The sequence below is a fragment of the Pseudochaenichthys georgianus genome, chromosome 17 (assembly GCF_902827115.2).
Source record: "Pseudochaenichthys georgianus chromosome 17, fPseGeo1.2, whole genome shotgun sequence".
NCBI lineage: Eukaryota > Metazoa > Chordata > Actinopteri > Perciformes > Channichthyidae > Pseudochaenichthys > Pseudochaenichthys georgianus.
The window spans coordinates 40,763,297-40,780,329 of record NC_047519.1 but is presented as its reverse complement, the minus strand read 5'-3'; the positions used below and the strand labels follow the sequence as shown (position 1 = coordinate 40,780,329).

The following is a 17,033-nucleotide window of genomic DNA, read 5'->3' as shown; positions in this document are numbered from 1 at the left end:
CTCATGTCTTTCATCCTCGGTACGTTAACAGGCGTCTGCTGTTAGTCTCCACGGATCAACCCTGAAACGTCCACCAGAGAGAAAGAGCGATGTTGTGAAATTAAATATTAATAACAAATACTTATTAACAGTTTTCAATAAACCTACCTGTGCACATCATGGACGCACTGCAGCTGCTTGACCAGGGGAATCACTACTGTAATAAAAGCACTGTTAGTATATTCAGAAAATAAATCATAATATGTATATTTTATATTATGTTTAAATGGAGTTTTACCGAAGAGTTGCATCATCATCTGGGCTTACGGTAGTTCCCATCAGTCCATTGTATTGTTTGTTTACCTTCCCAAGCTCCTTACGTACATCTGAAAAAAGAAAAACATGTTGTTTCAAACAATTGGATTCATTTAATACACTAATGGAAATGTATCAACTTTTTTATTGCGATCAAATGTACAGTATTTTTTGCGATCTTGTTTCCTTTACCTGGGAGGGACTGGGAGACACCATATATCTTGAGTGACCGCACGATTGAGTTCAGCATCATGCTCTCCAATTCCTCCTGGATCTTCAACTAAATCAGCATTGAAATATTTATCACTTATCACTGATATTTGTGGACATGTATGTTTGTGTTGCAGTGTTCCTAGTTGAATTTCACTTGAATTAATACAAATCCATTCTGTAAACGATGACCAAAAGTCATGGATAAACATTGATATGTGCAGCCCAACATGTTTAAGTGAAGAATTATTTCTGTATTATTTCTGTGTGACGAAATATAAATGTGGCAAACCATCAAGTCACTCAGCTCTTCCATCATGGCGTCTTTAGCATGAGCAAACATGACGTCCTTTGAACGACGTACGTGCTCTTCAATAGTTTCCCTCATGGTTTTCAGGGTGCCTATTCCTTTAATTTTTGTTGCTTCTACATAAAACAGAAACATATTGACATAAACATTTTGCACCATGAAATGTGTAGAAGTGTATTTATATGTCTGTAATGATCTTCTGTCTTACCGTCATAGCATGGTTTCATTTCCTCTTGGATTGTTGTTTCCAGGCTGCTGTAGATCGTTTTGTTTCGCTCACGGATGATTTGGTTGAGTTTTGTTTTCATCTTTTCTTCCTTAGAGAGAGAATGTGAAGCAGATATCAACATATTTTAAAATGAATAATTTACAAACAAGGCTCATCTTTCCCTTTATTATTTTTTCCAGATTTTACGTGGAAAAGCATTATTCAAACTGATAGGACGTGTTCACCAGCTGGGGGTGCACTTTGCCCAATATCAGAATATTCTTTGTAATCTTGAGTGTGTCTTCATGACTTGGGGCAGCCTCAGATTTACCAGCTGCAGTTAATTTGTCAAAGCCATCTCCAGTCATACTGAGCTATTCCAGTACAATGTATATGAATATGTTGACTGGTCAATATGTATTATATTGATCACCCTTCCACTAGAGTCTCCCTGGCTTTACAAACATGTTTGATGATGGACTAATGAATAGGATCTTTTACCTCTGTCCTGAGAAATATCAGCTGCAGTTTGACATTTTCGTACTCCTTATTCATCAGCTTCTCCTCTGTGCCAAGTGAAAACGCATTGATGACCCCGTTGAATGGTCCACTGTTTCCTTCATTTCTAAAACATATGAACACAAAGAAATGCTTAAATTCATCAACAAGTTTGTATTTTAATTAGTGCTGTCAAAATTATCGCCGTTAACGGCGGTAATTAATTTTTTGAATTAATTGCGTTGAAATATTTAACGCATTTAAGCATGTGCAGAATGGCCCGCCCCATACGTGCCACCAGTGGCAGCGCCAGGGTATGGCTGGGGTAGGCTACACCCATACCAAGAAATGGCTTAGCCCCACCATGAAAAATGATGTTAAAGTAAGCAAAATAAAGTCTGCCAACTCGCGCGGAGTAAATTGCACAGACAGCAGTTAGTAAGATTGATTTCAGTAGCCACGGTTTTGAAAACTTTTGTCACGTAGTGATCGTCTTCTCAATAGAACATCTTTGATAACGGCGTGGTGTTGTTGCAGGAAGTCCCGACGGAGAATACTCTTGCTGTAGTACAGGGCAGAGCCATATAATAGTAATAATATGGCTCTGGTACAGGGGTGCACATCTGGTACGCAGTTATGTGCTTAATCTGAAATGCGTACCGTCACAAAGCGTATTTGCGTACCGACGTAGCTTTTCCAGAAGGCGGTTAGATCACCGGACGACAGAGTCGGTCTCCGTGTGCACAGACAGGCTGCTGTTAACGTCGGTCTGTACAACGGAACTGTGCCAAACTACGCCAACCGGCTGCGGAGGGAGACTCCCCCCTTCACTGGAGAACTGCGCTAAAACAGCTGATCACAACGTTCACACTACTGTGTCACGAAGTACTCCACTAGCCGCCGCCCCCCCCCCCCCTCTGTCGACTTTCCTGAAGTACTCCCCGTTGATAGAAATCAACACGTAATGAATTAAGACCCCACGGTTTGATGATTGATAGGTGTCTTTCATTTCAACACGCAGAAACATGTTATAATAAACATAGATACTGTATGTTAAATGGATATATCCGCCTTCTTTTCATTTATCTTTCCATTCCCAACATATACATAAATAAATGGCATATTTTGGACATAGTTCGAATGGTGATTAATCATGATTAATTAATTTTTAAGCTGTGATTAATCTGATTAAAAATTGTAATCGTTTGACAGCCCTAATTTTAATGTATTGTACAACATCATTTGTCCAATCCGGGGTTTTATGTGTTTATTAAGTAATTTCTTACGGGAAGGTCTTCTTAAATTCCTCGTCAATGCTGTCGGTCAAACATGAAGCTAACTTCATATTGACGTTATTAGTTTCCCCATTTATTGGTTTGTGGATGCCATCCTTCTCAACTACACTCTTCAATGTATTTTGAAATATCTTGTCAGAGACGGCCTGAAACAAAACGAATGTTGTAAGAGACATATTCATATTAAGAGCAATCAGTTGTTTTGATTTAATTATAACTTAAATACTTACAGGATAAATGACCGACTTTAAGAGTTCTTCACATTCACTTTTTGAGTTGTTAACCCCCTCACTGAGGCATCCTTCAAAAGCCTTACGGGTCGCCTCCATGGTTTCGTTGACTTTACGAAGTTCAAGACGCAGCTCTTTTTCAAGTCCTGTGCGCACATTTTTCTTTATGTCAGCCTGAAACCATACACAACACATTCATTATTTAAAGCATTTCAACCATAATTCAACATGGGATTTATTTTCAAGCCCTTACAACAACAAGTACAACACCCTTTAATTACTGTAGCAATGCATCCTCTCTGAAGCAACACAAACTCAGCAAATCCAATACCTTGTTGGCTCCACAGGTTACATTACATGTAAACAGTCTGTCTTTGACTTTACAATTTGTACACAACATTTTAGTGTATGCAGCTTACTTATTTTATATGAACGTTATTATTTCAATATGAAAGACAATGAAAGATGTTGTTACTTGATCTTACCCCTTTACTGCTGCTGGCTCCCTGCATCAGAGAGAGAATCCCGTGAGCTCTAGACACATAGTTTAATATCTCAGAGTGACAGTCATTGAGTTCTTGCAGGACTTCCTTCAGTTTGGGAATTTCTGTAGAAAATGTAATATACTTACATTACATTCTTGAATTGACATGTTATACTCAATTAGTATCTCTGTATATTTATTGGAGGAGATAAAACCATTTTGTAATCCTGGCTCACTGATGGAGACTTGAATCACCTGTTTCATCTGGATCCAGACGTTTCTTTATCAAGAACTCTTTGGAGCTCACTGTGAACACCTTGAAACACTCCTCACTGAATTGTTTCTAAAATAATAAAAAAAGGTTTCCGTTTAAAAGCAGGTCTGCACAACATTAGTGTTGGATTATCATGAAACATTACTCACCTTAACGTCTTTTAGTTTGTTGAATTCTGCCCTGACGTCTATCTTGGCTTGCTCGTTTTGTTCTAGTATCTGAGCACTAACACCATCGTCTGACCTATATGAAAAGATTTGTTTTTGAAGAATTACATAAACTGCATATACAATCCAGGATATCATACCACTACGCATCTCGATCTTGCTTTCAATAGCCAGTGATCACATGGAGTAGCTTAATCCAGCATCACAAAGTGTTTGTGAAGCAACAACATTAGGACAGAAATAAATGGCGGAGATGTTGAGGAATCCAGACACACATGCAGACCATTGAGAAACATACTGTAATGATGAAGAATAACCTGGTTTATCATGTTTCAAGTGAACATTATGTCCCTGAATACGATCACAACCAGGATACTAATGTGCCTGTTAACCAGGGGCGGCGGGTGCTGTAGGCTAGGGAAGGCTAAGCCTTCCCAAATATTTGTGTCACTGCATCCTGGTAAAATAAAAATATAATGTATAATGTTTGTGTCTTTGACATTAGCACTGCTATGCAGCCACCTGTGCCCTGCACTACGAAGCCAGTTCAAACCCTGGATATGTTTGAGTTATCTAAACTAACCCTAACAAACGAGATCTCGACGCTGGTTAATATCAACTCGGTAAATCAAGCCAGGGCTTCTCTCACCAGCTGAGAGCGCGTTCACGTGAAAGGGGTGGGGTTAGCTACATTTGATCAATCACAAACAGGGACAAGTGTACTGACAGCGCAGCGTCATACTTCATTAATGAAAAGTAAACTAATATTAGACAAATATGAACTTTAAAGTTCATATTTGTCTAATATTAGTCATCCATGACTTAAACATAATAATCCAGGATACAAGCCACCTGCAAGGTGAATACAGAACAACTGGTTACAACTGCGTCAAAATCAAGAAGAAATCCATCTGCATGTACGACCATCCTATTTAAGCATAATACTATCGTTAGACTAATCTTTGGACTTTTACAAATCACAACAGTGTCCTCAGTGCTGTATCATTTCGACAGGTTTACTATGGTCTCTTTAAACTCTTTCCCCTTGCTTGAAAACACTAATACTTGTGGAGGAAACTTCTGTGTAGCAATGCAGTGGGAGTCACCTACTCATGAAGGAGACACGGGATGAGCAGGAGCTTTGATGTCAAACACTGGAGGTTTATTACCAGTTACGGCCGGAGAATTGACAAAACATATGTTATGTCACGAGTTGACACAGTGGTTGCCAAACCAATTCTGAAGAACTCTTTCTGTAGCTCGAGGTTTTATCTAGTTCGGAGTGTAATAATCAACATTCTTCATCAGTGAGACTAAACAATTATGGACCCTGAATCTAACTAGAGCTCTCGTCCATAGGAAAGAATGTGCGCCTTCGTCCCTGAACAGTAAATACCTCATGGCGGCTTGTGCTCTGTCATAGACTGGCAACAACAATGCGCCCAAGCTGCTCCTACTTAAGAGAGATAGCAGCAATACCCAAGGCTGTAGACATATGCCATTGGAAAGGAGACAGTGAGAGGAGAAAATTATGAACTGTGTCAAAGGTTGAATACCTAGGCAAATTATTCCCTAACAATACTTACTTCAGGATCTTGATGAACTTGTCGTCTTTGTCAGGTAGTTCACCAAGGACACAACTCATGGTGTATTTCACATCAGACAGAATCTCTTCTTCTGCAAGAGTAAAAGCAAAGAACTATTCAGCAGGAACCAATAACCAGTACATCCATTAAGATGTATTCCCAAAGAAGCAATCAAGAATACCTGAGAGTATCATTCTCATCATGTTTATACTATGGCAGGTATCTTACAGTTTAAGGCCATTATAACTTAATAAGACCTGTGTTGCTACATATATGTAAGTTCTTTAGCTGAACGATTAAACATTTAACAAATTATACGTATTAACCCTAGTTTCTAATATTTTGGAAAGTAATAATAATGTGTGTATGATCCTTGTATATCCTTACGTGGTTGTTTACTGGCTGGTGATTGGCTGGACTCACCCGGAAGATCCAACTTCCTCTTTCCTTGTTTTTATTTTTTGTAAATAACATATATATTTATTTTTTATTAAAACATTTTCTCAACATTGTTTAGATAAAGCAGGTTTGTTATTGTTTATAAAATATCAATAAACCTGCATATAATCCATAAGAAACTTTGTATCTCACCTTTATCATTCGTTTTGCTGGTGGACGGACACACCTGAGGATCGACATGAACATTTGACTCTTTGTCCTCTCACAGGGCTTTACAGGCTTGAACACACATCGTCACAATTCGCACACACCCACATTTGCATTTAATTTCCCATTCAAAACTCTATGAAAATAATATATACTTAAAAAATGGCTGTCAAGTGATCACATTCAGCATTCTTTTAACCGAATGAACAGCACTATGAACAAATGAAACAGTTCACAGTTCTTCAGTTAAAGGGGACTTTGTCTCAGGACGCTTCAAATATCAATGCATGAAGGATTGAGTCAAGTTCAATGATAGTCATGGTCAATTTAAAGTAATCATCACCTGAGCAGAAACAGCTTCCCCCCATTTACATTGTGAATAAAACAAATACTAAATACTAAAGTCAACAAGATATATTATACTCCTTTGTATGTAGATGATGTACGTTTCTTGAGATTAATGAGACCACACTACACTACAGTATTTGTAAAAATGCAGGCTTTGCTTTTAACAACTTGAGTCTATATTTGAATTTTGACCGTGGTCCCACTTTTGGGATCAAGTCAGCAATGTCTCGATCTTCCAGACAGTAAAGACTTTCCTTGTCAACTTCGTGATCTGAAAAAAAAATGTAAATTAAGAAATGTCAACCAATTACAAATATCTGTAGATGTGTATTTTGCACAAGAGATCACATAAGATCCAACTTCCTCTTTCCTTGTTTTAATTTGTTGAGTCTCCTTCTGAATGTTGACTGTGGTCCCACTTCTGTGATCAAGTCATCAATGTGTCGAACTTTCAGATAGTAAAAACTATCTTTGTTAACTTTGTGATCTGAAAAAAAAAAAGTATATTAAGAAATTAAGAAGATTCAACTTATTGTCATTATGTAGTAGGTACTATGTAACGAAACGGTTTCTCTGCATTTGACCCATCCTAGTGTTAGGAGTAGTGGGCTGCCATTATGTACGGCGCCCGGGGAGCCATGTAGGGAACGGTGCCTTGCTCAGGGACAACTCAGTAGCACTTGGTCTTTCCGGAACTTGAACTGGTGACCTTCCAGTTGCCAAGACAAGTCCCTATCGACTTCGCCACCACCCGCCCTAAATGTCAACCAATTGCAAATATCTGTAGATGTGTATTTTGCATGGGGTGAAATGTGAGTTCAGCTGTTGAACATATGTTTTAAAGAGCATTACAGCCTCATAAGGTTGTCTGAACTGAATTAATGTTGGTAATATTGTGTTATTTGTTATTTTCAGTCTTGATTTAAGTGCTGCTGAAAAGATGCGACAGAAAATGAGTTACTCTGAAGTTAATATTGAATAGTTTCCTCTCTGTGTGAAGATGTGCAATCTTTATGATTGTTTGAGTATGTCAGGGATATCTCAGAAAGTTACTGAGTAACGATGTTGAGGCAGTTTATGTGTCTTCAAGTAGATGCTTAGATATTTCAGTATTGGAAGATCATATCAACTTTGTATAATATGTTTGCCCAACAAAAAGCATGGGAATACTTTACCTTTAAATGTTTGTGTGAAATCGCTGAGACCCCATTCAGTTAATTTGTTACGAACAAAATCATCCATGATTAAGAAGAACAGCAACTGGAAAGTAAACAAATAATTGTTTTATCAACAAAAGAACTACTTGTGAGAGTTTTGATATGTTAATAGAAAAAGAAAGGGTTATTAAAGTGATAATGGCAGCCTAATTAAAATAATTTAACAAGATAAGCACAAATAACTGAGTGCTGCTAGCTGTTTACTTACCTGCTATTTTCACTTCATGTACACCCCAACAGTAAGATGGGCTTTCAAGTTTTCCAGTGGAATGGAATCTATTAAACATAAACATTTGTATTCTGAAGAAAAGATCAATTGTTGTCAAACACAAGTCCAGCTGACATTAACATTTGAATCATGAACTACTCAATGCCAGAACATTTATGTGCAATTTTCTTTTCTGATAATTGTTTGGCTAAATGTTCAAGTAAAAATCTTCCAGGTAGTTCCAGATTCTCAGATGTTAGCTTTCCTGTGTGCATACTGTCCAAACAAAGTGATTATAACCGTCTTGAAGGCTACCAAACTTGATTCCACCCAAATAAAACAGTAATATTAATAATACTAATCTAATGATATAATATAATGGTATAAGATATTCAAATTCAGGGCCAAATGCCATCAGAAATGCTCAATGCGGTTGTTTTCCCCGATAAATATGCTCTCCTCTGGGATACTTTTCTGCTATCACACTTTTATGTTCGGTTGTGTAACATGGCTTTAAGTTTGTGGTTTCTTGTTTGTGGCATGTGTTCCAATTTCAATTTATTTAAGGCTGAAACACAACACCATGGTACAAAACACATACATACCCCGTGAAAGAACATACAGCTCCGTTACAAAACAAACAACAACACGTACGTTGGTTTTGAAACTAATTTAATGTTACTGTGTTTTTCAATAGCCTGGGACAAAGGTAGCAACCAAACAAGAAACCCTGACACATTAACATACAACATATAACCATTCATTTCATTCTTACAAAATTAACAATGAAACAAAATAATATGAATCGTTCCAAAGCTTACCCGTAGCGGACAGCCTGTTGATATGAAGCCAAGAGCAGATTAAAGCAGTCTCTCGCTTAGTATGCCAATAACTGCCCAACCCAACCTGGGAATCGAAACTTAAAGTATCTTTGTTTCCGCTATGTGCAGAACGTTACTCCTCCCACACTAAATTAATCTTGCGTTATTTTAATTCAATTTGAACTGCATTTGTGTTTGAAATGTAAACCCTAATCCTATTCCCTGTTAAAGTTGTCCTTTTCTCTAATCATGTGGGTATTTTCATGTCAAGTGTTTGTATAATTCTTACTTTTTAAGGTAGAATCAAGAAGTTTAGAATGTGAAACAACTCTTCAATTCTGAAACATGGCACGGGGTCTAAGGGGGTATACTTTGGAACCAATCAGTAAGTAGCACGTAGGTGACATTACAAATCATACTGACTCCATTACTACTCATCATAAATAAAAAAAGCCGCACCCGACTGAACCTGTTTGTCAGGAAGACCAAAGGGGAAATGATTTGTTTATCTAACAATATAAATGTATGTTATTAAAAACCTAGCGCAGATAGACCCTTTAACAAGAACATGAACAATACAAGTGAATTGTATTGGTTTATTTGAGTGTTTACCACATCAAATACATATATGCAATAAGAATAGGTGTGGAGAAAAAAAGTAAATAACAAGAAACCAGATAAGCCATCACCTCGATCTCTATATTTCTCATATATGAATGAGAAAAAAAGACACACCATTTTTTAATCCCAAATAGTGTTTTTGATGAGCAGTGGCGAGCCGTCATTTTTTTAGTTATATTTTTCATTAGTCTTACCAAAATAACTTTTCATTTCCAAAGAAATAAATCCTTCGAATCTGCCTGTTCAGTTTCTGTTGGAATGTGAAGGGTTAAATGCCGTCTCTGCGAGTTACTGTGAAGACCGGAGAGCTTGTTGGTCCTAGGTATACAAGTCACGGCTCGCCACAGTACTTCTACTTTTACTCAAGTCCAAGATCTGAGTACTCCCACCTCTGTCAGTGAGATATTTAAATACTTTGAACTTAATGAAGCCTAAAGAACACCTTGTCATTTTAAAATCTACAAAAGCATTTTCCTGAACAAATAATACAGGAATGATGATTTGCTAAATCTTTAAACTAACTGCATCACAAGTACCAACCACTTGTTGCATTTACCAAAAAAAACAGTTGTCTGGTATCTGAGGATTACCCCGTTTCCTCTCAATAACTTCATCAGCTCACAACATCTCAGCAGTGTTTCCACCGGGACCATCAAGACGTAGTCCTGCATAGAGAGGCTGAGTAAAGGTGGTCTGGACTCTGTGCAGGAGGGTCATGGTTTCCTCTGAGACGCTCCAGAAAGACAGAATACCTGCACTGTGATCAGCCGAATTAGTATTGATACTGCAAGGAGACATATTGTGAAGAGAAATTGAAGATTTTGTTTGATTGCTGATATATTTATGATCCACGTCACATATTCAGTTTCGGCGGCAGTTCTTCCTGTTTGTCTAGAAGTCCTCTCATCAGGGCTCCATAAATAGCAAACTACGGCAGATATGTAATATTTAATGCAGCCAAACCGTGTATTACAATGCCGTTATGTGATTACCTCCAAAGAGAAAAGCAAGCAAACTCGGAACAAAGTATTATTTTTTTTAATGTTTTCGCATTTCACATCAACAGGAAGTCCAACCCACTCTTACTCCATAATCGTCCAGGAGCGACGTTTGGTCAGTGTCCGTGGCGTGCAGCTGGTGTTTTTTAGTCGAGGAGTAGTGCAGATATCACTGTGAAATCAATCGACAGTAAGGGGAATACTTACTTCCGGGTGTAGAATTCTCTGTTATCCAATGAGAATGGACGCTCACATTGCCTTTAAGGGCAGCCGACACAAACGAATGCCGTGCTTCCATGAGCGGCAAATCCCGCCGCAGATGATTATGGAGTGAGAGTGTGTTAGGAAGTCCGGTTAACTATAATATCTGTGCGCAACAATACCCCAACCCATAGATCCGCGGGTGAATAATAATCACCTCATTGCACACATCCCTTCACATTTAAATTTAAATTTACATTAAAGTATTTTGTGAGGCCTTCTAAAATGTTTTTAAATATAAAGGGTTGTAGTTGAAGAGTTTGTAAATTATTGCGCTGCGCAATCGCACAACGGCACGTCCATTAATTCAACAACCACACACATGGATTAACATCGATTTAATACATTAATGTAGCCTTTGTTTCTGCTAAAAGAGGTGTCGACCAGCTGGGGCAACAAGAAAATCGGCGAAATAGAGTGTGACTATTAAAAAATAAATGATTATTATATTATTATTGACAATAACAACCGACCGTCGGGGTAGCATTTGCCGGGGAGTGTTCTCATGGCGTCTATTATCAATGCTATGGGAGGTCTATGAAGGTCTATGGGACGCCCTGCCCGTTGAAAACTGACTTCCAAGGGGTACCCTGTCCGTAATAGAGTGACGGGGAAGGGCCCTGACCATCCGTCAATATGTGACGGGTTGGGAGTGAGAACGTGTTGGTCACTCGCATGGGAGGTATAATGTCGCAAGAAGGAGCTCAGCTGGACCAGGACGCAATTTGCTGTTCGATCTGTCTACTTAAGATTCCTGCGACTCTTCCCTGTGGACACAGTTTCTGCATGAATTTTATTCAAACCCACTGGGAAAAAGAGGATGAGAAGGAAGTCTACAGCTGCCCTCAGTGTAGGCAGAGCTTCACACCGAGGCCTGTCCTGCTGAAGAACACGTTGTTAGCAGATTTAGTGGAGAAACAGAAGAAGACTGGACTTGAAGAAGCTCCGGCTGATCACTGCTATGCTGGAGCTGAAGATGTGGCCTGTGATTTCTGCACTGGGAGAAAACTGAGAGCTGTCTGCAGTGTTTGATCTCTTATTGTGACAAACACCTCCAGCCTCATCATGACGCAGCTCCATTAAAGAAACACAAGCTGGTGGAGCCTTCCAAGAAGCTCCAGGAGAACATCTGCTCTCGTCACAACGAGGTGATGAAGATGTTATCTCTGCTCTGTGGACGAACACAGGATTGATGCACCAGATAGGGCGGTGGTGGCGAAGTCCATAGGGACTTGGCTTGGCAAGTGGAAGGTCACCAGTTCAAGTCCCGGCAAGACCAAGTGCTACCGAGGTGTCCCTGAGCAAGGCACCGTTCCCTACACTGCTCCCCGGGCGCCGTTCAAAATGGCAGCCCACTGCTCCTAACACTAGGATGGGTCAAATGCAGAGACAAAATTTCCCCATGGGGATTATAAAGTATATCAAAATCCAAAAAAAAAATCCAGATGCATCAATCTGGTGCATTTTTAAGGGGAAAATAAAGAGACTAGATCTATGGAAACACCTATATTAAACAGAACTGTATACATTTCAATAATCCTAAAATCATGGCCATAACCAATACCATACCATTTCCAATATGAAAAAAAGACTGAAACTTGTTTATTAATTTATTTTTGGTTCATTTATAGTTGTGAGTGTGCCTGAATCAGCCTCTCCTGTCTCCCTCCTCTCCCCTCTGCTCCTCTTTGAGGCAGCAGCAAAGACTAGTTTTAGCTCTCAACAAGTTTTAAAAGTGTATCTTACCTTTTTTCACCCAGTTAACTTTTTAGTTATTTATTCATGCATATTTTACTAATCACATTACATTTCATTTAGCTGACGCTTTTATCCAAAGCGACTTATAATGACCGATTACAGGGACATGAGGTGAGGTCAATTTATTAGCATTTGTCTGTATCTATGGCCGTTTGCTTTGTGGAGAGATTTAGTTTGAGTTAAAGTGAAAAATTCTAAATGTAAAGTTAAAATTAAAACAAATAAAGACTTATAGTAATAATGTGCAATTTTAACAAGAGGGAATATGAACATTTTTCATGAAAGCAGAACACATTGTCAATGTTGTTGACAATGTGTCAATTGTTTTCTTTAAACATTTAATTTCAAATATGCAAAATGTATACTTTAATTTATTAAGAGAGACTTCATTTATTAACAGAGACAATAAAGACAGCTTGTCCCTATGATTCGCTGGCCCAGGAATTTGATTCAAATCTTTACGTAGTCCGCCTGCATCCTGTGCTCATTGTTGTCCTCAACCGTTGTAACCGTTGTCAAGGTGTCAAAAACCACAAACGCCTTCTTAGAATTGTGGTTGGAACTTTTATGCTTTTATTGGACCGTCTAGAATGCGTAGTTCAGGATGTTCTATCTAGTTTCACATGTCTGATTTCACATGTCTGAAAAGACATTATGGAAACATACATCCTTTCCATTTACAGCCAATTTAGCATTTGTTATCAAATGGTAAGCTCTTAAGCCCCAGGGACCCGCCAAAGGGGCTGAAATTACAACATCTGCAAGCAAAAGTGTCTGAGGGCTAATTAAGGTTTAATAAATGTTTCATATCTATGTAACGGGAAGAAACTCAGCTAACTGGTCTTTTTCTTTTTTTTTCAAAAAAACCCCACAAAGCTAGCGCTGAGCCTATGAATTAGCCACGAGCGAAAAAATGCTAACGCCGTTTTGCACAGAAACTCATAACACCCTTATTACCTATCGTAGCTGCACGTCCCACCCATCGATCTGATCGTGAGAAGACACAGAATCGATCGGCACATACATCATCACTCCATGATAAGAACTCGCGAACATGTGGCGCTAGGTAGCTAGAAAGGGCAAAATGGCTCACCTTTATCGTTGTCTGGTCAAAACTGGTCTTCAATGGCATTAAAACGATAAAACCGCGGCTGAAGGTTAATCCATAGGTTAATCCAATGTGTCTGTCACAAAATTATTGATAATCCATAATTCAATTGTTATGCAAACAACGGAGAATCAAAATAAGCTACTAATGGTAGCACCAGAGGCTAGTGCAGCTTCCGGTTTTTCTACGCGTCACTATCACCAGAGTTGGGTGTAACGCGTGATAGAGATTTTGAGGGATTACTAGTCCGCTTTTCAAATCTCCGCGCGTCCCTAACAAGCTGGTTATCATACAGGAAGGAATCCAGAGCATACAAGTAACCGTTAAACAATAATCTACTTTAATGGTAATATGACAATGCAATACAATCAATACATTACCATACAAAGCCATATCATATCATATGCGTAATGTCAGGAATATGCCTACTCCTGGCCTTGTTCACGTGCTGCCCCGACCCTCCGGTCCGGGCCGCGCGAGAAGAGAGGCAGAACCAAAGGATGCATGGCTCTCAAATACCAACATAAACAGGAAGCGGTGGAGTTTAACTGGTCGTCTTTTCCGGTCATCTCAAACAAACACCTCTGGCATTCACTGTCTCATATTTCTGCAGCCTCCACACACACACATCCCCCCACATTCCAGAGACCACAGTGGGGTCTTGCTCACAAAGATAACACAACGATTTCATCTCTCATATCTCCAACTTCTGGTTTACACAGACTGCTTATTATTAATACAAAGTAATTAAACCCACACATATACTATTCAAGATATGTAGACTTCCCTGAAACATGACATGCTAGAGATCTTAAGCAGAATATACTCTCATCCACTTAGCACCCTGTCCTGCATACCTACACCTCCCTCATAGAGCAATAAAACCCTGTTTACTCTAACCAGCCCTTGTTTATAGCCATTTTAGTCCTCACATTTATGACAGGATAAAACAGAGAAATCAATATAAAACACAAACACAGGTATTGTTTGAACAGTATTAACTTAACTGCTACTATTGATAATTACCAGAGAAACTCAAGGGACCTCTTTTAATATCTGGAAATTGCAACAAGACTTTCTGCCATTTCAAATGTAACACACTTCTTAAATATCAGATGATAATACTCTGCAATCCCCCTTTGTATCTCCTTCTCAAGAGATAAACTTACACAAGGCATTTTGAAACATATCTACTGTGTCTGTCCCCCAATATCGTATAAATCTATCAGAAACTGAGACCCAGAGTACTTGAAATCGTGAAGGAACCATGAGGGGGCAGCTGAGTGCTAAGAAGCAGTCTCCCCCCCCCCCCCCGAAGGAATAGCCCACAACAACAGCTGATAGGTAGGGGGAGATGCGGCTTTCCCTTCACGGGTGGAACTGATCAGAGACAAGTAGACTCCTCTGCTGCCTCGACATGTCCCTCAGCCCACTGCCAGCCGCTTCCAAGTCGTCTGCTGCATGGATGTCCTCGAGGTCCTTCTCCTCCAGTCCGCTGATGACAGCATCCGAGTCGACCTCCTTGACGAGAGCCAGATCCGTCCTGATGTCGTCCCCTGGTCTTAGCAGGTGGTTTCCCCCGCCGCACACTGGCTCCCGTGGTACGAGCTGTCCCCCCTTTCCTCCTATGCGGACGGCATGAGAGATCCGCTGGGTCACTCGGTCGGGGCCGGAGGAGCCTGGGGTTGAGCCACCCTGTCCTGATGACCGTCAGCCTCCTGCGTCTCGGGTCCCCCTTTTGGCGTCAGCAACCTGTGTGGAGAAATCTGATACAAATCCCTCAAGCCTACGCTCCGGGCTCTGGGGCCCTCGGCTGTTTGACCCACCACTGCGTAGGCCACTTGGAGCCTGTTGGTGGGGTGTCTTAAAACAACAGACGTCTGTGAACAGGTTTTCTAAATTAATTGTGCAGCTTCAGAATCTTAATACTTGGACTGTGCCAACTAAATAAGAACCCCAATATCTTTAGGTAAACTAAATAACATATTTCAATAGCTCTGAATTTCTGACAAGCATCTGTGTTTATTTTTAAATGAAATCCTTGAGATCCCATTAAAAATCTAAATATGATTTGAACTGCTAATGTTTCTGGTAAAGAAACACACTAATGTTATGGATTAAAAAACAACCAAAATCACGATACTAACAAAGTGAATGGCTTCCTGGTGATACTGCTTTTACCCGTCAGTGCTTAGATATTATCCCGCTGAAAAAATGAATACAGAATTCCAACAAACTGTCATCAAATGTCTTTCTATTATAAATGTAGATGAAATGTATATCCCCATAATGACCTAAACAATAAAGTCTATGGCTTTTACTTCTTTACCAGACTAGTTACATGATGTTGTCTAAATTAAATTGTGTCTCATTACATTACTATGTTTTAGCTTTAACTGTAAATATGTTCTTTCTACATTTCAAATCTCAGTTTAATACCTGTTGAAACATTAGTTGAAACATTACTCACAGGTCAACTTCTTCAGTATTCCATTCTGGACTTACATCTCTCTGGTAGCCCCTTGGCCACTGATTCTTTATCTGTGTTACCTGCTATAACTCAATCAATATTAGAGACATGTCAACATTCATCAAACAGTATCTTATCCCCAGATATGGAGCAGGTCAATTCTAAAACTGTCAATCATCAATGGTCAGATTGAACAATCGAGTTGGGGCAGCAGGTACCTTTCAGTCCCTAAATGAAAATGTACATTGTGAAGTTTACACTCCCCCTTTTTTACACATTAACTCATGTGTAAACAAAATCCTGTATGGGAAGAAAACCTTCAGGTAATAATGGATTATAAGAAAATACCAAACATTTTTCACAAATGTACATCCATCATTTCCACAGTAAACACGTCAGTGAAATTAAGTGTTTCTCTCCATCATTCAGTCCTAAAAGAAACAGAATCTTCATGTTTTAGTTTGAGTTTCACATTCTGCAAACGGCCACCTCCTGTGGGAGTGAAATATGAAGTAGATTAGAAACGGGTCACATGTGCGGTTTCCCATTTTGTGGAATGTTAGGAAACCTCTCATTTCACACAGAGCCCCAGAAATAATGTGTTAGTCCAAAAACATGCTTGATTAGTCATTGTTTTAAATCATGCAGTTGCACTTGATCATATGCAGACACACACCCACACTCACACTCACACTGTCAGGTTTTAAAGTCAGGTTTGGTCAGGTACACCTCAGAGTCAGTCATTGACAGTGCCTTCTCAAGTTACCCTGTCGGTCAGGGTCAAAGGTCAGTTGGTCTCAGTCTTTTTGGCCATGTGTCGTGCTCTGCAGAGACTTTGATGTTCCAGCACAGGCCAGCATCCTCCGTCTATACAAATCTGTATATATGGAGCGCCATCATTTATTAATTCACAATTACAACTATAATGTTCAAGATATCTCCAACCCCTCATTGGAACAGCTGTTTCCCACATTCCCTGAAAAGTGTCTAGCCAAAAAAATGTCACTTCCTTAGAGTAGAACTACTACTACTGCAATTCATTTACACCTAATTAGTATTAA

At 39.3% G+C, this 17,033-nt stretch overlaps 2 protein-coding genes across 2 annotated transcripts in view; one reads left to right on the top strand and one right to left on the bottom strand.

The window, feature by feature from the left end:
- LOC117462645 (nuclear GTPase SLIP-GC-like) lies at nucleotides 1-5,615 on the bottom strand. The gene is made up of 13 exons (XM_034104910.1): nucleotides 5,557-5,615; nucleotides 3,953-4,046; nucleotides 3,785-3,872; nucleotides 3,531-3,652; nucleotides 3,046-3,219; nucleotides 2,807-2,961; nucleotides 1,524-1,647; nucleotides 1,023-1,131; nucleotides 797-930; nucleotides 487-574; nucleotides 278-365; nucleotides 148-196; nucleotides 1-61 (listed from the first exon to the last, which is right to left on the bottom strand). The coding sequence occupies exons 1-12, from the start codon at nucleotides 5,613-5,615 to the stop codon at nucleotides 157-159; spliced, it is 1,275 nt and encodes a 424-aa protein (XP_033960801.1). The 3' UTR covers nucleotides 1-61; nucleotides 148-156.
- A 5,708-nt stretch (nucleotides 5,616-11,323) lies between these two features.
- LOC117462643 (double-stranded RNA-specific editase B2-like) overlaps nucleotides 11,324-17,033 on the top strand; it is a 100,856-nt gene continuing 95,146 nt past the window's right edge. Inside the window, exons 1-2 of the mRNA XM_071206408.1 lie at nucleotides 11,324-11,621; nucleotides 11,711-11,784. Of these exons, the coding sequence (XP_071062509.1) occupies nucleotides 11,324-11,621; nucleotides 11,711-11,784 (372 nt within the window). The remainder of the gene's footprint in view (nucleotides 11,622-11,710; nucleotides 11,785-17,033) is intronic.